The sequence below is a fragment of the Pleurodeles waltl genome, chromosome 8 (genome assembly GCF_031143425.1).
Source record: "Pleurodeles waltl isolate 20211129_DDA chromosome 8, aPleWal1.hap1.20221129, whole genome shotgun sequence".
Lineage (NCBI taxonomy): Eukaryota > Metazoa > Chordata > Amphibia > Caudata > Salamandridae > Pleurodeles > Pleurodeles waltl.
Genome location: NC_090447.1, coordinates 232,407,663 through 232,428,874, shown reverse-complemented (window position 1 = coordinate 232,428,874; position 21,212 = coordinate 232,407,663). Strand labels below are relative to the sequence as shown.

General features: G+C 40.8%; 1 protein-coding gene across 3 annotated transcripts in view; it reads left to right on the top strand.

Annotated features, from left to right (window-relative positions):
* NCAM2 (neural cell adhesion molecule 2) overlaps positions 1-21,212 on the top strand; it is a 1,466,086-nt gene that overhangs the window by 1,425,726 nt on the left and 19,148 nt on the right. For 2 of the 3 annotated variants that reach the window (XM_069204093.1, XM_069204094.1), the window contains one exon: positions 1,799-1,915. The exons of the other annotated variant lie outside the window; for it this stretch is intronic. In XM_069204093.1, the coding sequence (XP_069060194.1) occupies positions 1,799-1,915 (117 nt within the window). The remainder of the gene's footprint in view (positions 1-1,798; positions 1,916-21,212) is intronic. 3 annotated transcript variants of the gene reach the window in all.

Genomic DNA, 21,212 nt, shown 5'->3' with positions numbered 1-21,212 from the left:
AGTGGTCCAAACGACCATTCCATACTCTTGAAAAATAAAACTTACACCTTTTTCTTTTTAATGCATCCTGTTTTCCTTTAAAAAATCTTTGTTTAAAACATTCACAGACATGGTTGTCTGCTGACCTCCACAGGCCACCATATGTCTGTGGATCATAGTAGGTCACAATTTGCAAACTATCTCATAATTATCCATAAGATAGGTCGAATTACGATACATTAGGAATTGGTATTTTTCAAACTGTCTTATTAGTACATATTAGTACATAGGTCAGTTTGCAAATTTCCACACTGGTCAAATTTCAAACAGTATTTTGTGACCAGCTATTAAAACATCTGGCCCTACATGTTATATGTAATAACAAAGCACAAAACAGTAACAAAAAAGCAACACAGCACAAAAACACAGGACTCATGATTTCTTAGGTGGGTGCTTTCGAGTACAAAGCAGTAACCAAGCAAACACAGTTGAGAGGACAAAAATACATTTTCTGCAATGACGCATCTTAATTTGCAAAAATCACACTTGATTCCGCAGAAGAATAATGAGGGTCATATTTACACTGTTCTAGTTCACTTACAATAGTGTCATTTATGGGATGTGCACGACTTAATTCAGGCACCCTGTGTGCATGGCTATCCATCATCCACAACGTGTCTTGGTCACAATAAAAAGAAGAGATATCATCCGTCATTTTGGCTACCAAATTAGAAAAGGCCATGGGGAATTATTAGATCCTCCCTGCCAGCTAAGTCATTGTTCCTTTGCATTATCTCTTCATTTTCACTGGAGAAATGTTTGAGACGATGTTCTAACCACCTCATTCCACCTTAAGATGTATGACATTCACCTGCTTTTTGACTAGTTTGAAGGCAGTGGCAAGCACAGAATAAAAAAATCACCATAAAATATGTGGACTGATTGTTAAAAGTTATTGGATTTTAGTAGCAAATTGAGTGGTTTTAGGCATGGTGTTGCTCATTAACAGATCATGTGCATAGTAGCTCTAAGGAGAGAGTAATTGTACAACAAAATGTATTTTGAAAGACTTTATTGTAAACGAATATTTGGTAACATGTCAATATTTTCATAATTTTGGCATTTAAACTTTGTTATAAAAATGTGTTGCACGATTTCTTTTAAATCATTTTCATAAATTGTTAACTAAATGCTACTACAATATTGCATATGGATTTTCCAAGTTCCATCATATATAAGTATTTTCAAATGTCTTATTAGGACCAGTTACCAAAATCGATGATTCCTAACTTTTGAAGTGACACTAAGAGAAAAAGTTGTTGATTGTGGATCAATATGCCTCTGTTCAACTATGTAGTGTTATTTCATGAGGACGAGAAATGCACGGTTACTAGGATGTAATGTGTGAAGCACATTCAGTATATGTGGAAATCAGGGAAATTATCCATTCTCAGCACCTTCATCTCCATTAAGGAGGCTACAGTGCAGGTCATAAGTAGAAAAAAAAAGAATGTTGAAGTGATGCTATAGCTGTGAATTTTAAGAAATCACTATTACTGACTCACAATTTTCATACATCCCATTTCTCATTTCTTAAAATTTGCTATTTAAGAAATGCAGACCTGGACCTTGATAAATATGGCCCATAGAGAACAAAAGAGAATACAGATTTCTTAAGATTTCCATCTCCAAGCATTTGGTTCACATGTAGCCCAAATGTAAGATATTCAATATGAATATTAATTCTTGTTGATAACACTTAGTACAATTTTGTCACCTGTTTATGTATTAAATAATTTACATTATATTTGTATTATAGGAAGGATGGCTCGAAAGAGCCAATAGTAGAGATGAGGACAGAAGATGAAAGAATTACCAATCATGATGGGAGCCCAGTGAATGAGCCAAATGAAACTACCCCACTAACAGAGCCTGAGTATGTATTGTAGATCTAACAATGTGTTCATCTGTTGTAATACGTAGTGACTTATTAGATTATCTTGGAATGTTACAACAGATGTTTTGAACAATTATAGTAACACATGACAGGCAGAAGTCATCATTCATATTTTACATTTTTAGGAGTATGGCAATAGTGATTTTTTGGGGTGAGGTTTGCTCATTTGATGTCATGTGAACGCAAATGCCTGCACTGAAACAAAATTGTTTTTTTGTTTTGTTTCAATTTATTATTTTTTGAATGCTGCATAAATATGTTAAACATAACCTATAGGTTAAGCTTGACTACTTTGCAACATTAACCAGAGGTTTAAGCACAGGTTAATTTAGGGACTTTTGTGGGTTACCTTGAATGTGATTGTTTCTATTATTTGAGTGGGGCTTCCATCCCTCTCAACTAATAACCCAATTTCCCAAGATTTTTATTTTGTAACTTACAACAAATTTCATTAACTCCTGTTCGCGTATGACTACCTCGATCACAAGAACCAACACATCTGCACAAAAAATTATACTGGGATTAAGTGACAAAATAATTATTCAATTATTAATTATTAATTCAATCCAATTACTTTATTCGGGGAAAAGTAACCATAAAAGATACATAGAAAAAGTTTCAAAATATGGAATAAAAACACAATACATTCTGCAAGGCAGAGTAGAATCAAAGCAGTGCAGACAAGATACAGCTAAAAATAAAATGCATTCAACGTAAAAAGATAAGCCAACTCAAACCATATCCAGTCACCCTTCATTTTCACAAGTATTTAATTCATCGCCCACCAAATCATATAAGCCACAAAAAGACAATAACCATATGGCAAAGTAGTCATTTACACAGGATCCCACAGCAGAAACACCACTGAGATAAAGTTGCTATTAAAGCCCCAGTGATGAAATCACCTAAAATCACAATACATGCAGCACTTTCATAAAGCTATGGAATATCCCTTATCTGGGCAGCTTAGCCCTCCACTGATTTCCTACACCTCACAGCTGATTTAAGGAAAAAGCATTCCCTGAAACAAAGGTCAGGACTGCTTAGAAACTGGAGGTGAATGCCATAAAAGGTTTAGGATAGTCTCACATAAAAGCTGAAAAACAGGTTAAAAATTAAACAAAATATTTACTGCATCAAAGTTCTGAAAACATTGCATGTGCAGCTAGAAACTGAAACTCCTAGAGGACAACAAAACTCTGGAGAATTCAAAAGCCGCCACACTGATCTGGCTCTGAAGTGGAACGAGAGACTTCTTCCAATGTCTGAGATCTAGGGTCAGATATAGTACTCATTCGGTGGGTGCTAGAGACATGAAACAATCTCTAGAAGAGTTTTTACTCAATGTGTTACACAACCCCTGTGACTGGCAAAACTCGACAAAAGATTGCTTGACCTATCAGTTTTCATTCTTTTTTTAAATTGAGGGAGCAGTAAAAATGGCAGATAGGCCCAATGCTTGTAAGGTTTTAGAGATATAGCCCAACGTGGGATTTAAAAGCCCCTTGTCCAAATTAAGGAAATCGGTGATGACATTCCTACTTAAGCTGGCCTCACGATTAACCCAGAAACTAACCCAAAACAACAATGGGACCAATTAGCATAATCTGACACAGGATTTTATTGCACCGAAAAGTGTTAAATGTATTTGCAATCAAAGGGCTCAACAAGTTGATGCTGGACTTAATGAGATCCATAGGGATCCCATCTGTTCTTGGAGCTTTGCTACTTCTCTCAGTCACAGAAAATGTGGCAAGTGAAGTAATTTGCCCCAGAGTAATTCCCCCACTCTCATCTCCGTTCAAATGATATATGCTGCTAAAATGCTAAACTTATCAAGACCCAAAACACCAAAGTTCAGAAGTTCCATCTCTACCTCTAAATTCAATAACATCAACCAGAGTTTAGTTCTGTTTACACAGTTGAAATCTGTTGAAATATCCATAAGGGCCAGGTATAGTTGGCAGCATTTGGCAATGTTATACTTGCCAATAATCAAGTTCAAGTTCAAGCACTGTTCTAATATACCGAGCCCAGGGCAGAAGACACATTGGTAGCGTCATACAATGTTATGTTTTGCCCAGGATATAAGATGCTTAAAAACTACCTTTCAGTTTATCTTGACTGTACTATCGATGAGGAAAATAGGGCGATAGCATTAGAGTGACACGCTATCCCCTTTTTTGAATATAGGTGCAATAGTGGATAGAGCCCACAAACACAGGATTTCATTGCACCAAAAATTGTTAAATGTATTTGAAATCAAAGGGCTCAACAAGTTGATAATGCACTTAATGAGATCCATAGGGATCTCATCTGTTCCTGGGGCTTTGCTACTTCTCTTAGTCACAGAAAATGTTGGCAAGTGAAGTAATTTGCCCCAGAGTAATTCCCCAACTCTCATCTCTGTTCAAATGATATATGCTGCTAAAATGCAAAACTTATTCAAGGCCCAAAACACCAAAGTTCAGAAGTGGGTTTGCTGGGGCGTCCCTTTGTCTAATCTTGTTGACTATATCCCAGAAAACCTTGCTGTGATTTGATAGTGCAGAATCCAGAAACTCCTAGTCCCTACTATACAATGCGCACTTCCTAGCCTTCAGAGTACCTTTTTACACCTTACAGGCTTCACAAATAAGTGCTGGGTCTTTGGAACTAGCTGCAAAGGTCCTCCTTAGCCTACAGTTGGCTACTGAGCAATGGCTATCAAACCTCGGTGGCTTCCCTGCAAATGCGAGATAGGCTTCAGAAATAAGTGTCTAACGCACTGTCTTAAATTTTCATGACTGACTAACATACCATCCTCAGTTGTATCTGGCAGACCGATCAAAAATGACCAGAGTTGTGGCTTCAAAAGTGTAGCAAGGGTTACCCCCAGCTCCTCCATTTGCCAAACCATCTTGAGACAATCATTTGAATGCTGAGTTAGAGAGATAGTCACACTGGATGGTTGGTCTTATGCACTGGGAAATGTTCTACTGAAAGAAGAGCATTATAATTCCCCATTCTGCCTCTAGAACATCACCCTGTGAGAACCAAGGTAGAAAGTTTCTTGTCACTAACATACATTCAATAACTGAGGCCTTCCCATGTCCTCTAAAAGAGGCTAAAAATGGCCCAACTCTGCTTAACAGATCAACAAGGTCAACCAAATCATGTGCAGCTATATACCTGCCGAATTCATCCCCTCTGCTTTCAGGTTGCCCCCTAAAAGATACAGAATTTTTCAACCCCTGTTCCTTTAAAATTGCTGCCAGTTTTGTATTACAGTCACCCCACACAAAATATAATAAGGCTGATACATTAAGACTGCCCCCAAAGATTGGAAAGCAAAGCAAGCAATTTGGTAAGATTCAGAACCAAAACCAAAAGAGCAGGACTCCTAGAGTCAGTGACAGATACTTCCACTTACAAACAGAGAGACCTTTCTTGGCTCTGCCACATGGCAGCACAAGAATAACATGCAAAGCCATCATAGGATAACGAAGAAAAGTTCAACATTTTCTGCAAAGGAACAAAATCAAATTTAGCAGTATAATTAGGCCAGGCTGGGTTAGTGATATTGTCTTTGAGTCCAGCTATATTTCGGCTCAAAAGTGTGAAGAGACAAATTGTAATTTTGCCCAGCGGTCCCTTCTTTAGAACCCTGCTATCGCCCAATTTAGTCATCGAGTGGGTGCTTTAATATCTTCTGAGAGAGAGATCAAGCTAGTAAGAACGTCATAGTGATTTGCTCTAGGTAGAAGGACTTCATCCCCTTAGTTTGAAGGAGAACCAGAAACCAGCACAGCCTTTTACAGGGCTTGAAACAAAATAAAATGTATTGGGTTGCCTACTCCTATCTTCATCATTATGCAAAATTGCCAAATTATGGTTACCTACTTGCTGAAAGAGAATGCAAGTTTTATAGAAATAACCTAGCGGAAGCAAGGTGATGTTGCTACCCCTGCAGCATTACAAATGGGCCCAAACAGAAGGCTTTACACCAAAAGCGGAGATCTAAAATTCACTATGATATAATTCTTCTGTATATCTATTTGGCCTGACCTGCACCTACTGGTCCACAGGATATCATTGGTGAAAACAAAAGGCAATCATCTATGGCATGCATGCCAGTCTAGAACTGCAGGAACCCCAATAAGAACAACAACATAAGGACAGGCAGCAGTAGGGAGGTTGATTGAGATCCATTTGGAATTGAGAAGTGGCTCATTTAGGGGTTGCCCCAACTTGTGTGAATTACCCAGTGAACAGTTTTCTTTCTCTGTATGTGAGAGAGGTTGTGACCCAATGGTTAAGTTAACCTCAGGCACCAGAGCAGGAAGACTGACCGAGTTTGTACCTGGGATTGATCCTCCAGGTGCTCTAGAGGATGGAGTGGTAAAAGAAATACAAGGGAAAGGCTGGGGTACTGGTATCTGAGAATTCTCTGTGGCTTTGATTTTAAGGTCAGCAACTTTTTGTGAGAGCTAGAGTGTGGAAGAGCCACAAGTTGAGATTCAATAGGCATGAGACAAACAATGAGAAGGGAGAATTTGGCACTAAGCAGTGCCTTCAATTCTGCACAACAATCCTCCATAAAGTGTTTGATACAATTAGAACTGAAGTTTGAAGTCTGCAAAGCTCCTGCTGAAGGAGAGGAGAAGGAAGGATCACGAGACACTGTACCCATGACCAGGATTTGGCTCTCCTGGTTTACCTGGGTATTTTGCACCTGATGCAAGTTTCCCTCTTGGCTCTCCTATTTGCAGGGTTGGGGCTAACAGTATCCTTTATTGCCATAGTTGGGGAATTAGTAACTTCACTAGTGGCAGAAGTGGGAGTGATGGAATTACAGGGCATATCAGACAAGGGGCCTGATGGTAGGCTTATCAGTGGAAACAACTGAAGCAGTGCCCAAGCTCAGTGATAGCCTTCTTTCAGTATTGCTATCTCAGTATTGTTAACCCCCATGGACCTTTCCAACATTCCATCAATGGAAGTGCATTTAATTGGAGGGTGGAGATTGATCCCCCAACAAGAGTTGTGGCCCAGCTTGGCTTTTTTGGGCTCTGATGGTCATGGATGTGCTCACCCTTGGCCCAGGCATTTCACACTCGCCCTGTACAACAGGAGTTCCTGGCACCTTAAGTGCCCTGAAGAAGTACTCAACTCCATCTCCTGGCATGGAGAGGAGTTGAAAAATGGTGGTCCGCTCTCCCCTGCGATCCTCCAATACAGCTGCTGCCTCGTTGTAGTGCTTCCCACACTGCAGGAGCCCCCAGCACCTTAAGTGCCCTGAAGCAGCACCCAGCTCCTCCTTCTGGTGTGGAAAGTTATCTGGAGCTACTTAGTATTTATTTGTCGTTTTTATTTATATTTATTAAATTAGGTTGCCTTACATATTTGTTTTCTCTCCCTAGCTCATGCAATATAATTTAGGTCGAATGTGTCACAATTTTGGGTGAAGGCCATGTGTTATTTAATTTGTTGTTCTATAAATAGAAAAATATGATATTTACAATATATTAAAATATCAACACACACATGAATTAAACATTAGAATGCAAATATGTTTTGTTTAGAACAATATACAATAATAGAAACAATCACCCAAATAATGTTTAAAATATTATTCAATTGCATATAATTCTTATATTTCGCTACCTGTTAGTGTTATTGCTTGCATCCATTGATTTTGAGTATGTTTGCAGTACTGGAGAAGCACATGACTTGCTCCAGTGCTGGACTGAAGTACAGTTGAGCCTGTTTGGCAGTTGTACTACTGTAATCAATTTAAATGTGTATTTGTGAATTGCAGTTGTCTCACTCAAATGTGGATGTGTGTTTTGTTTTAGCACGTCACTCCCTTACCCCTTCTTCATTTTCCCTTACACAGACCCTTTGGCATCTCCCTCATGCTCATTTTATGTTTCCTACTAAATTCTACATCTTTGTGTGCAGAGATCCCTGCCACTGGGTTAGAGAATGCTGTACAAAAAAGGAGGAAGGAGGTCAAACCTTTGACTTTTGGGGTCTACTTCTTTGTCCTGGATTCAAGGGGGAGCAGGTCCATTCATTCATAGCCCCTCTCATATCACAAACAGCAGAACCAGTCCTCTTCTATTCTCCACATGTCTAGAAAGTTTTCTGCCTGGGTAATGTACAGTGCCATATTCATGCCTGGAACCAGCTATAGGGTGGGGTGACCTAGGTACTCCCTAACCAATGGGATAAATGTTCTTGGGGCACATCTAGCCACATTTTCAGTTTTTCCTGTTTGTCTTACTGCCAAGACCCCCAAATGACAAGTGGCACACCATTTTCAAGATGGTAAATGCCTTCAGCCACTCTAAACTTGGACTCTGAGGGTTGTGGGTGTGTAGGGGACTTTTCTATGGTAATCACTAGTGCCATCCCTCATTTATAATTAAAATCCAGTTTGAAGCAGACATTCCCACAACAAACCCAAAGACAGAAGTCAGGTAGGACAAAAACAGTGTCCTTCAACAACCAAACAGGAGAATTGTCTGAGCTTCCTGTTTTCTTTCTTTCAAGAATGCCAAAATATTATACGTGGCTAAACAGTCCTGCAAAGCAGTATTCACAGAATGTCCACAATCTATATCCTGCATATTTTCTTCAGCTCAGAGTAGTCATCGCTGACCAGTCAGGTCAGACTATTGTGTACTCCTCCTAGGAATTAAACACCTCTTCCCGGGCTCTGCACAGGCTGGGAGTTGCTGGAGAATTAATTCAAATTAACATCCAGGAACTTTAGGTAGGTAAAACGTAAGGCCTTAGAGTCATTTTTTGCCCGGAAATGACTACCTTGCATCTCATTGACGCAATGTAGGTTTTCACAGTAAAAAAATTGCATTAACTCCAATATTTTGACACTAGACGGTTCTAACGTCAAATTATAAATATGGAGTTAAGTTTGTGCCGGATTTGCGCACAAAAAATTACGCAAATCAGGTGGAAACCGAGTATAAATATGCCCCTTAATATCTTATTACTAAAGATAAAGTGCACAGAGTTCTAGAACCAGCTAACCTCTAAAGGTCCAAATCATGTGTACAAAAAAATGACGCAAATCCGGCGCAAACAGAGTATAAATATGCCCCTTAATATCTGATTACTAAGGGTAAAGTGCACAGAGTTCTAGAACCAGCTAACCTTTAAAGGTCCAAATCAGGCCCCTTTACTATTATTCAGAATACGCTCGCAATTGAATGTTTCATATGCAATGACTTTACATCTCATTATGATTCATTATAGAGTTGCAATTTGTTTTAAAAAACTGAGATTCAAATGGGGCAAGGCTTATTGCTGACCAGGTTCATAAGGGTAAAATTAGTTGTTGTAACATCCAAGTAATTATAAAGACAAGGATGCAGTTCTTGAGCTTAAATGAGTAGTTTTTTTGCAGCAATAAAAGGTTATCTCGAAGAGAAAGCATCCCGACCTCCGCCTCCCTCTGCAACCGTCTCCACTCTCTCTGGCCACACTCTCTATTCTCATGCACGCTCCACATTCTACATTCGCACCCTCGCGCTCACACATAACATTCGCATCCACGCGCTCACACACTTACGCTTTCAACCTGAGAATAGGATATAACACTTCTCCCTTCCTTAACACAAAACAACAGTAACAGCATATAAATGATTTTTAAAAATACAAACTAATTATAACAAACTACAGGACTTTGGAAACAGGTACTTCACGAACAGTTATAGTCTTTAAGATGTGACGGAGATTTGACGAATCTATTCGATCTCCTCACATATGATCTGCATGACAACTCTCCAGTGTTATCCTTCTGACTACTTGAGTCTGAGTTCTGTGTGGAGACTCCAACGGTCTTCTTATGAAATACATCTCTACACAAGGAATTGGGATCTCCTCTAAATGTAACAATTCTATTCAAATTCCAAACTCTATTATCCTCTGTTTTCCCAGCATTGGTAAATAATTTCACAACCCTCATAGGACCAGAGAGTTTCTTTTTCATCAGAGGATTACTGATTAGAACACAATCACCCACATTAACCACAGTTTTCTTCACAGCATGGGTCCTATCAAAATTAACTTTACTCTTCACCCTCTTTGCACACTCCCTAGACATCCACTCATCATTCACCATCACCCTACCTTACCATCAAGTAAGTTATTAACCCAAGTGGGTTCCAAATCAGAATTACCACGCCTACCTCGAAACAGGGAAAAAGGAGTCTCCCCTGTAGACGTGTGAGGGGTATGTCTATAAACATAGACCTTTTTTAACACTTCTTCCTTCCAGTTCAATTGGTTATCTTTAGCAATGGAGATGGTTTCTTTGAGAACCCGATTAAAACGTTCCACCATACCATTACACTCAGGATGGTACAAAGCACAGAGTTTGTGCTTGATACCACACCCATGCAAAAAATCATTCATTTCCCCTGAAACCAACTGTACACCATTATCTGTGAGAATGGTATTGGGTAAACCTTCTTGAATTATTAACTTCTTGATAAATTTAATTACCTTGTTCGTTTCGATGCTTCCAGTAAAATTCACCTCAGGCCACCTTGAAAACATATCAATCACCACAATCATATATTCGGCCATGCCACCACTATGAATGGGTCCTAAGATATCTAGTGCAATATCTTGCCACGGACCTTTTGGTGTCTCCTTAGTGATCATGGGTTGAACACGAGGTTTCAAAGCTTTTTCACTCACTGCACAGTGTAGACAATCTCTGTAAACCCTTTCAGCTTGAATGTCCATCCCTGGCCACCAATAGGAGGAACGCAACCTCTCTTTGGTTTTCGAGATGCCCATGTGACTATCATGAGCCTGATTTACTAATTGACTCCTCACACTACTAGGGGGAACCAACCTCGTACCTCTTAATAACAGTCCATCAACACAAACCAATTCATTTCTTACGTTCCAAAATTCTGCACTCCCCCCACTACCTTGTTTTTTACTCCTCCAATTATCTTGTAATAACTTGATGACTTCTTGTAGCACCACATCTCCCAAAGTTTCTTCACGCCATTTGGCCTCAGGGATTATTTCAAAACTGACTTCACACACTCGATCAAAACATTCTGTATCATCACCCTCCAAACCATCGCTCTCATACTTCCGACTTTCTGTAGAAACTAATCTAGATAAAACATCAGCCGATAAGTTATGCGAACCAGGAACATATTCTACGACAAAATCATACTCCTGTAATCCAACAATCCACTTAGTGATCCTGCCTGAGACAGAATCAATTCCCTTTGAATAGAAAACTTGACATAACGGTTTGTCATCAGTCCTCAGGACAAAAGAACCTCCCCACAAAAACTTTTTAAACTTCTTAATCGCCCAAAAGACCGCCAGTGCCTCCCTCTCGATCACAGAATATTTGCTCTCAGCACCTCTAAGACTTCTAGAAATAAAGGCAATGGTGTTTTCTGGATCTAAACCACCTTGTTGTAAAACTGCTCCCAACCCCTTGTTACTGGCATCAGTCGTCAAAATAGAACGCTCATTAGGATTAAAATTCTTGAGTGTGGGCGCTGTCGTAAGAGACTCCTTGAGATTACAAAATTCCTTCTCACATTCATCATTCCACTTGAAATCAGCACCCTTTTTCAACAAACTTCTCATGTTAAAACATGAACTGGCAAAATTCCTGACAAATTTACTGTAAAATTCAGTCATACCAAGGAATCGCACTAGTTCCTCTCTCGAAGTGGGGGAAGCCAAACACTGAATAAAGTCGACCAGTTCTTTCATGAGTAAAACACCCCCACCAGAAATAGTGTGCCCTAAATAATCAATGGCCTCCACCCCAAACTTGCACTTCTCAGCCTTTATAGTTAGACCACTCTCTGCTAACTTTTTAAGCACCTCCCTGAGTCTTGTCATATGTTCTTTGAAGTCCTTACCATATACTAGTATGTCATCTTGATATACACATACTCTACACAATGTTTTCAACACACGTTCCATCAACCTTTGAAATACGGAAGTGGCAGAAATCAGACCAAAAGGTAAACGTACAAATCTGAAGGTGCCATACGGAGTAATAAAGGCCGTGTAGTTTCTACATGATTCATCTAGTTCGACTTGGTGATAAGCCGACATGAGATCGATTGTAGAAAATACCTTAGCCCCTGAGACTGTAGACAGCAATTCCGTAATGTTAGGGAAAGGATACCTATCTACAATAACACACTTGTTGAGCTTGCGGAGATCCACACAAAGTCTAATCTGGCCATTAGCTTTCCTTGCAATAACAATGGGGGCCAACCATTCTGTGCCCTCTACTTCTTCGATTATTCCTTGTTCCTTTAGTTTCATCAGTTCAGTTTGAAGATCATCCCTTATGGAAAAAGGTACACTCCGTACCTTGCTGCAAAAAGGAACAGATCCAGGAAACAATTTGATCTTGTGTGAATAACCTCGCATGCACCCTATCTTATCGCTAAATAAGTTTCTGAAGTCTTGACGAAGAGTAGAAATTAAATCTGGATTTACTTCAGTGTTATTTATTTCTCTCACACACGGCAGTTCCTTAAGGACAATGGAAGGAGAATTGTTGGGGTCAAGCATCACCCCCAAATCTCTTTGATGCCTCCAACTAATTATGCAATCCCCTTTTTTTGAAACATACACCTTGCCCGTGGCGAATCGCTGAGCATATTCCAGTAAACCTAGGAAGTACCCATGTAGTTCTATGGGTTCTCCGCCATAAGCGCATGGTCTGATGTCAGGCTTGGAAAGTTGAACCTTCCCTTCAAGATGTTCCTGATAAAATTGATTGGATATTATTGTTATTTTGGCGCCAGAGTCGAACTGCATTAATGTCCTTGCCCCTTCCACCAATACATAGTCTACAGGCCCCTTAGCTTTGCAGTCAGAGATTTGCAACACAATCTGACCACACTGAAAGTCACCAACCCTCTGAGTTTCATCAGGGTCATTAGCAATGGAGTTGACTGACTTCTTAAACTTTCGTTGGTTGCATACAGCAAAGAAATTACCCTTCTTCTTGCAGTACGAGCAGAAAGCTTTAGAATCAGGACATGATTTGTCATTAGCATAAAACATCTTTTATTGTTGACGGACCCTTGAAAGGAGATATTGGGTCTACTGTCTTTCCCCACTACAGACACCTCCTTGTATTCTTGTTTCTTCATGACCTCAACACGCTTTACAGAGTGTTCAATTCTTTTTGCCAGCAGGATGACCTCATCTAGATGTGGATCATCTAACAACCATAGTTCGTCACGTACTTTATCCATTTTGCATCCTAGCATGAATTGATCACGGATTCGTTCATCCATTGTAGAGCCAAACCTGCATGTGGAAGCTAAACGTCTCAGATCTGTTAAGTAATTCTCAACTGTTTCTCCTTCACGTTGAAGTCTCTTACATGAAATAGTACCTCTCCAAAATTGTGCTGACCTTCGGCAGATAATGCAAGTCTAATTTTTTAATACAAATTTCATACTCGTTTAAAGCAATAGAATCAGTGTCAGGAATATCTGGGAGATGGTCGAAAACTTCTAGACCTTCTGTTCCTAGGCAATGGAGTAACAAAGCAGTCCTCCTTTCAGTACTAAGTGAAGTACCACAAACTCTAGCATACCTTTCTAATACTTTCTTCCACTTGCTCCACTTGATTGGAGGATCTCCGGGAGTGGAGAGAAAAAAGGGAGAGGCAGCAACATTCTGCATTGTGCAGAGGAGAAGAAAAAAAAAAATATATATATATATATATATATATAAGTAGCTAGAGTAAAATATTTGAAAAGGACTTATTTTATCAATCTTGCGTGGAGCAATGGACGCTGAAGTTAGCTTGGCTTTTGAGCAATGGACGCTGAAATTAGCTTATCATATGTATTATGCAACAGAATTGTCCTGAAAACAGGAGACACAGAACACAGAAGACTTTAAGTCTGAAAAGCGTGTGGGTTGCCTTGGAAACGGGCTAGGCCATTGCACTTGAATCTGCGTGGGAGTTGTCCTGACAACAGCAAGTGACTCGGTTGACGTGGAAACAGGGAGCTCGAGAGCGCAACCTGCGCTCGAGAAAAGACAGATGAACAGTGGAAGAAAAGTAATAAAACTATGAAATTGTAGGCAGCTTACGGTTACAGTCCAACCGAGTTCATTCGAGCGTCTCTTTTCTTTTCTCTGGTAATATCTTTCAGAGTCAGGATGCTTTCTGAAGTTTGCGTGGGAAAGCCTCTCGTCGCCAGTGTAACATCCAGGTAATTATAAAGACAAGGATGCAGTTCTTGAGCTAAAACGAGTTGGTTTATTGCAGCAATAAAAGGTTATCTCGCATCCTGACCTCCGCCTCCCTCTGCAACCGTCTCCACTCTCTCTGGCCACACTCTCTATTCTCATGCACGCTCCACATTCTACATTCACACCCTCGCGCTCACTCATAACATTCGCATCCACGCGCTCACACACTCAGGCTTTCAACCTGAGAATAGGATATAACAGTTGTCTACTTTAAGATTTTGCTTAGTTGTAAAAACATCGTTAGGGCTTCATTTACCAGGTTTTGGCACAGGGATAGCACTGAAATAGTTCTTGTTTTGCTGCCATTCAGCAGGAATGGACAGTATTAATGAGATACTGCACATTCCTGTTCTTTTCCCCAGCGCTCGTGCACAATGGGCTGCCATGCACCATTGCAGGCACCCTTGCACCACGGTGCAAGGGTGCCTGAATTGCAGAGATTAATATTTTTGCACTGGAAGGGACAGCTTCCTGCACAAAAAACAATCCTAGAGGTGTTTTCCTCTTTCTCTGTGCGTTGCAGAAAGCAGCACACATAGAAAAAGTTGAAATGAGGGGAAATAAAGGTATTTTTCCTTGTTGTGCTTCCCTTACATCTGCCCTGGAGAGGCATAGGCTTTTGACACATTCCCAGGTTCATTAAATCTTGTAAATCTGGCAATGTGTGAAATGCATTGGTATTATGTGGGAACACCCACCGTAATGCCCATGGCACACCACCCTGTTGAACGGTGAGGCAACGCAGTTACTTGATCTGCATTGCTCATTCCATATTTACAGGGCCATGAATGTGGCCTTATAGATATGGCCTGGCAGTGTGTGCTGCTGGATCGTCACAAAAAGTGACATTCTAGAGGCACACAAGGTCATGCAAATAAGCCCTTGGGTTTCTGTTTGGCAAACTTATGCACCCTGTTCAACCAGGAACCACAGTCCTAGTCAGGGTGAGTCAGGTACACACCATAATTTAACCTGTGCTAACTCTCTGGTCACTTGCCACCAAGGAGAAACTCTTAACTTAGAAGGAAATATGGAAAGAATCTGTGCAACACTTAAAACTGTAAAATAGTGAAAACACCACATAAAAATAATCCTTACTAGATTAGAAAAATAGAGCTTAATTTGATGAAAAAAATAGACCAAAACAACAAAAACCTAACAAGTAGAAGCCGAGATATTAATTTTTAAAGAATATCTGCAAATGTGGTGTCACTGTCAGTTATGGGGGAGATAGGCCTTGCAGTAGTGAAAAACAAATTCAAGAGTTTTTAGCTACCTGGACATGCAAACCTTAAAAGTACACTGCAACTTTTTTAAATACACTGCATCCTACACTTGGGGCTATCCATGTCCTACCTAGGCAGGGACGTAGCTTGAGTGGGGTGTGTGGGGTGTTACACCCCCCTACAAAATGATCCTGTGATAAACAGTTGGGTACAGGGGCTTTCAGTCGGGTATGCTGAGATGTCATGTTGGATGTCACCAGGAATTCTACACACACAAGCAAAAATGCACACCCACTATCTCCCTCAATCTGTTTGGGAATACATCAAATATGTTGTGTATTAACAAATTAATGTGCTTTCTGTCACTTAGTGCCACTACCAATCTGCATTTCTCTCCCCTTCTACTGCCTCTAAGCCTCTCCTGTGCGCCAGCTTGTCATATAATGTATTGCAATATGATGCGCCAGCGTGATTGTTGGGAAATGTGAAGCTCACCCACCTGCAGTCTCACAGATCAAGCTACACCCCTGACCTTATTGGTGACTTATTTGTATTAAAAATAAATGTTTGTGCCTCACAAGAGTGTTAACCTGCCAGATCGATATGGCAGTTTAAAACTGCACACAAAGGCTCTGTAATAGCAGGCCTAAGTCATGTTTATAGGGTTACTTAAGGGGTGTCACAATCAGTGCTGCAGGCCCATTTAATTTCCAGGCCCTGGGCGCAGGTAGTGCACTTTACTTGAACTTATAAGTAAATTAAATATGCCAATTGTGGATTACCCAATGGTAACATGGATTAGCAAAAGAGCAATTGCACTTTTGCACTGGTCAGCATTGGTAAAGTACCCAGAGTCCTAAAGTCAGCAAAAAGGAGGTCAGAAGGCAAAAAAGTCAGGGGAAACCATGCCAAGGATGTCATGTCCAACAATAGCTTTATAGCGAACTTTATATCATCTATTAAAGGTCGACTTCAGCTTTAAAGGCACTAGATGAAGGTGAGGGGGCTGTTGACAAAGGAACAGACCTTTAACAGCCAGTATAGCCCTCTATATTGGGCTCAAAGGCAATTAAAACATTCTGCTCATAAGGACACAATGTCAATTAAAAAAGATAAAACAAAGGCCTGCTGGAGACTGAGGGAGTTGAAACTCCACCTCCTCTCCCCCCATGGCTCCAAAGCCTTTGTTTCACAACTTGTGCTGCGTCTCTTCAACAAGAACAGCCATGTAAAGTGCCAGCGATCATAACTGATGAACATTCACAGTCAGACCCTGGTGCTCCCACGGCTCGGTTATACAGCTTTTCCTGGTTCATCCAAGCCAAGGAGTCCCAGGAGCTTAGCAGAATTCATCAATGACCAATGACACTATGAGCTATGGGAGGAGTTGTGTGTCCTGTTGCACAGAATGTTCCACTCGCTTTCCCATGATGATTCCATATATTTTGAAGAGTCAGGGGAAAGAAAGAGACAGAGGCCATGTATAAGGACATTGTAATGTTGAACACAGAGGGCCTAATCCAGATTTTAGAGGCCACTGCTGCTCTATTGTCTTCAATGAAGATCCCAAAATCCAATGTTCTAATGCTCCTTATACAGCGTCTTAGCTACTTGTTCAGATTATCAAAAATACCCCAGCAAGACGTTTGCCTGTTTCTTAAAGCCAAATTCCATTGGGTTACTGATCCTCTTCTAATTGTTCACCGAGAATTCGCCAACCTTGAAATGTGTAGGACTATGGTGGTCATTACAACCTCAGCGGTCTTTTTGCAAGACCGCCGAGGGACCGCCGTGCTGAAGACCGCCAGTGCAGGTGGTTTTCCACTCTGCGAATTATGACTGCTGGCAGCCCTCCGTCCTTTTCCGGACAAAGAGCCGTCAGCAGCCATACTGGCGGTCGGCGGGGAAGTGGAGGTTGCTCCACCTCCACCGCCCTGTCAACAGAACACTGCCCACTGAATCCGCGAGGCAGTGTTCTGTTGACGGGGTGCTGTCGGCTGAGTAGCCGCAATGGATCCCATCCCCTCCCGGAGGATCAACGGACCAGGTAAGTTGATCGTCCGTTAGGGGAGGGGGGTAGGTGGGTGTTGTGTGTTGTGTGCGTGCATGGAGGTGTGCGTGTGAGTATGTAGAGGGGGTGTGTGAGTGCGTGTATGCATGCGGGGGTGTTGTGTTTGGAAATGTGTGGGTGTCTGTCTGTATGTATGTCTGAATGGATGTGTGCGTGTATGTCTGTGTGTGTGGCTGTTGGCATGTTTGTTGATATGTGTGCGGGTATGTGTGTTGGTGGTGTCTGCATGCGTGTACGGTTTGTGTCTCTGTTGTGATGTTGGGGGTAGGAGTGGTGAGGGGAGTCCTGCCACCTTTAGGGGTGACAGGGGGGTGGGGGAGACCCCTATCAGTGCCAGAAAAGGAATTCCCTGGCACTGATAGTGCTTACCGCCATGGATTTCATGGCGGTTCCCAACCACATGGAATCCATGGCGGTCGCCGGGCTGGAGACCCAAGTCTCCAGCCCAGCGCTCGTCTCGGCCCTGGCAGTCGGAACGGAGAAGTGGCGGATGACCATGGCGGTAACCGCCATGGTCATAATTCCATTTTTTTTGCCGCCAGTCTGTTTACAGTAAAACCGCCACTTCTCCGCCAACGGCCATGGTCGTAATGAGGGCCTATGTTTGTCATGATATTTTTTAATAATCTTACCATTTACAGAATTAAGGAATTTATAGTAATTGAATCTGGGACCCCTTAACTAACGTTTTGAAGTGTGTTACTCTTGAAGTACTCCTGAATTCAAGGAGCAACCCACAGGTACTCATGCACCAATATTTTTGAATCCAGCGCCTTTGGTTGAAGACTTCAAGGAAATGAGACACACCTAGGCTGGCAAATCATTAAAAAACCTAACACATACCCCGGAGGAGGCAATTCTGCGGTGACATTGACTATGCTGGAATGCAATTGGATTGACGTGTTAAATCAGTGAAGCCCTGACTAAATAGCCTGGACTAGTGGAATTAACTAACTACTCTATTCCATACCTGAGTGTTTATGTTTGACTGATCAATACATTTGACTTGTCTGTTTTATATGCTTTCTTTCCCACACATATTGATTAGGCATTTCCCTTGACTTCACTTGGTCTAAGACATTCCCTTTTTGTCATTTATTACTCCAATGAGGGCCCCACTATGGTTTCCAATGGGCAAGTAATTTATTTGTATTTACATCATCCATTGCATGACTAATTTCCAAAGTACTTTTTATTGCCCTTATTGCACAGATGTTTGTACAAATATTTAGTTCACTGGCTCTGGTAAATTCAGGTGTGCTCCGTGCCGTCCCTATTTTTCATGCCCTTTTCCATATTGCTTTTATGTGACTGCACGCATCCGTGCTTGGCCACAGCTGTGCCCGGAAGAGTTGAAAGACGAGTGAGTGGTGAGTTCTCTTTCGCCACTTGGCAGCGAGATTGGACCGCATTGTCCTCATTTTCGCTTCGAACAGTATAAAATTGATGGTATACATACATGCATATTTACAGAGCCTTTAGTAATTCATCTCCTCTTGACAGCAGGTATCTATACCCACTTTTTTCGATGCAGGGGATGTTGGCCTGTACAATGTTTACAATGTACATAGGTGGCACATGCTTTGCTGATGCCATTACCAGTTATTTTAAGGCAGTTTCTTCTTGATGTATCTAGTTAGACAGTTACATTGGGAATTATCCAATTTGTTTTCGTTGATTCTTTGCTATGTTAAACATTACCTCAGTTTTTCATAAATGGACACTATAATGCCACAGTCCCATGCACCTTTTAGGTCATATTTGTTGCAGAACGTTTTGAATATTTTGTTTGAACCTATTTATGTGCACCGCCAGTTTTACATTTCTGCAACTGCATTTCAGAACATTCATTTGTTCATTATGACACAATTACGGGCTTCATTAAATTAATTAAGTAGATCAGTTATACAGAGTTATTTAGGATATTGAGAGGCCGATTTTTAGGTTTACAACAGCAATTTTTAGTCACACATCTAGCAAGTCATATCAGCATCTTGTGCTACATTGACTTGTAAGTCTTTTGCTTTGCCATATTTGCAGGTTTATTATGCAGTGACCGTTCTTATCAGTGCCCTCCTTTTAAGTCGTTACCTGCCTCTTTGTTCTGATGAAGATCCGTTTAATGCAATAGTGAAGGCTAAAGCAACAACAATTATTTACTTTCGTCACTGATTGTACCGGTATATATCTGGGAGGCTGATTCATTTTTTCCAAGTGACCATGTTTAATTTCTTTTGCACTTTTTAAAAATGTTGTCACAATTTCACTTGCACTGTGTTTTCACCAAGAACACTTACTATTTGAACTATATGTTGATGTATCTTTGTTGTCCACAATATATGCATTGATATAGGCGATTTTGCTTTGACATGATTGTTTTGGAATGCATCCAAAACTAACACTGTGTACCCTTCAAAGTAATGCATGTTGTCACTTTAATCCCAGAAACCATATTGCAATCTCACGAAATGTCCAGGTGGTGCCTTGTATGGCTTTTGTCAGGTGGTAGTGAGTTGAAACAGACAAGAATAACTGGTCATGGTTTGGAAACTCAGGTAATGTTAACATTCAGATTCCACAGCAAAAGCATCACACCCTTTATTGTTACTAAGCTCAGTAGCTTAGTAGGTGTAAAGCAATATTACAGCTAACACAGTTTAACAGAGGTGATTCTCAAATTCTCTAAAAGATCTTGTTTGTTTTACAATGCATCAGTGGAAACGAGGAATTACATTTCTTGTGGAGTCAGATCACTGGCTTCCTGCATACTACATTTATGTTTTGTTAGCTATAAAGTTCAGCATGTTATGCAATCAGGTGACATCTCCTTCCACATCCTTGGTGTCTGGATATGCTGCTGCAGTCGAGGAAAGACCTTGAGGAGAGGCGTTGCAGTTATGACCATTGATGTCTTTAGAAAGGTTAAGGTCTCATGACATGCTTAGAGTATGCACATTGGCTCCAAGTGCCATACGCTGTGAATTTAAGGAACTCAGAGGGAAATTCTAGCACTCTGTGGAAACCTGCAGCTCCAGCAGGAGAAGGGGGCACTGCAGCTCTTTCATGTAATTGTCACGTTTTGTGGTGGTGGCCGGCCAGCTAAGGATGTGTGGGGATCCTGCAGTATCGCAAAATGCTGAAGCACGAAAAGTATAACGCAGCTAGACCAGATAAGGAACAGTCCCACAGACAGCTTTATAAAAAGGAAAAGGTAAAATTTACAGGGATGTTTAGGCACTCCTGTTCTCATTGCCAAGAATCACATGCATCAGTTGTGTCGGTCTTGCAAAAAATAGGTTGCGCTCAGCTATAAATATATTTCTTCCTCACAACTTGAAGTTCTGGTTTGGGCTGGACAGCATCACCAGCATCCTTGCCTTGGTTATACCCTGTTCAAGTAGCAGTTGTGAAAAAAGTAGTTCACAGATGCTGAACCAAGTAGTTTGTCCATGAAGTGCTAGGGATACAAAGTTGTTGAACTCATTTTCATCAATTATTAGCAACAGGATCATTTTTGTCAGTCCCGAAGGATGGTCTATATTGGTTAACAGCAAAACATGTTTAGAGATGTAGTTAATCTCTGCTGAGAAATGTTGTGATCAAAGTTTCACTTGTATAAATCTCTGGAAAACTGACCGAATAATCCCTCCAACTGATGCCTTATATATGAGTAGTTATACAATGTCTAATA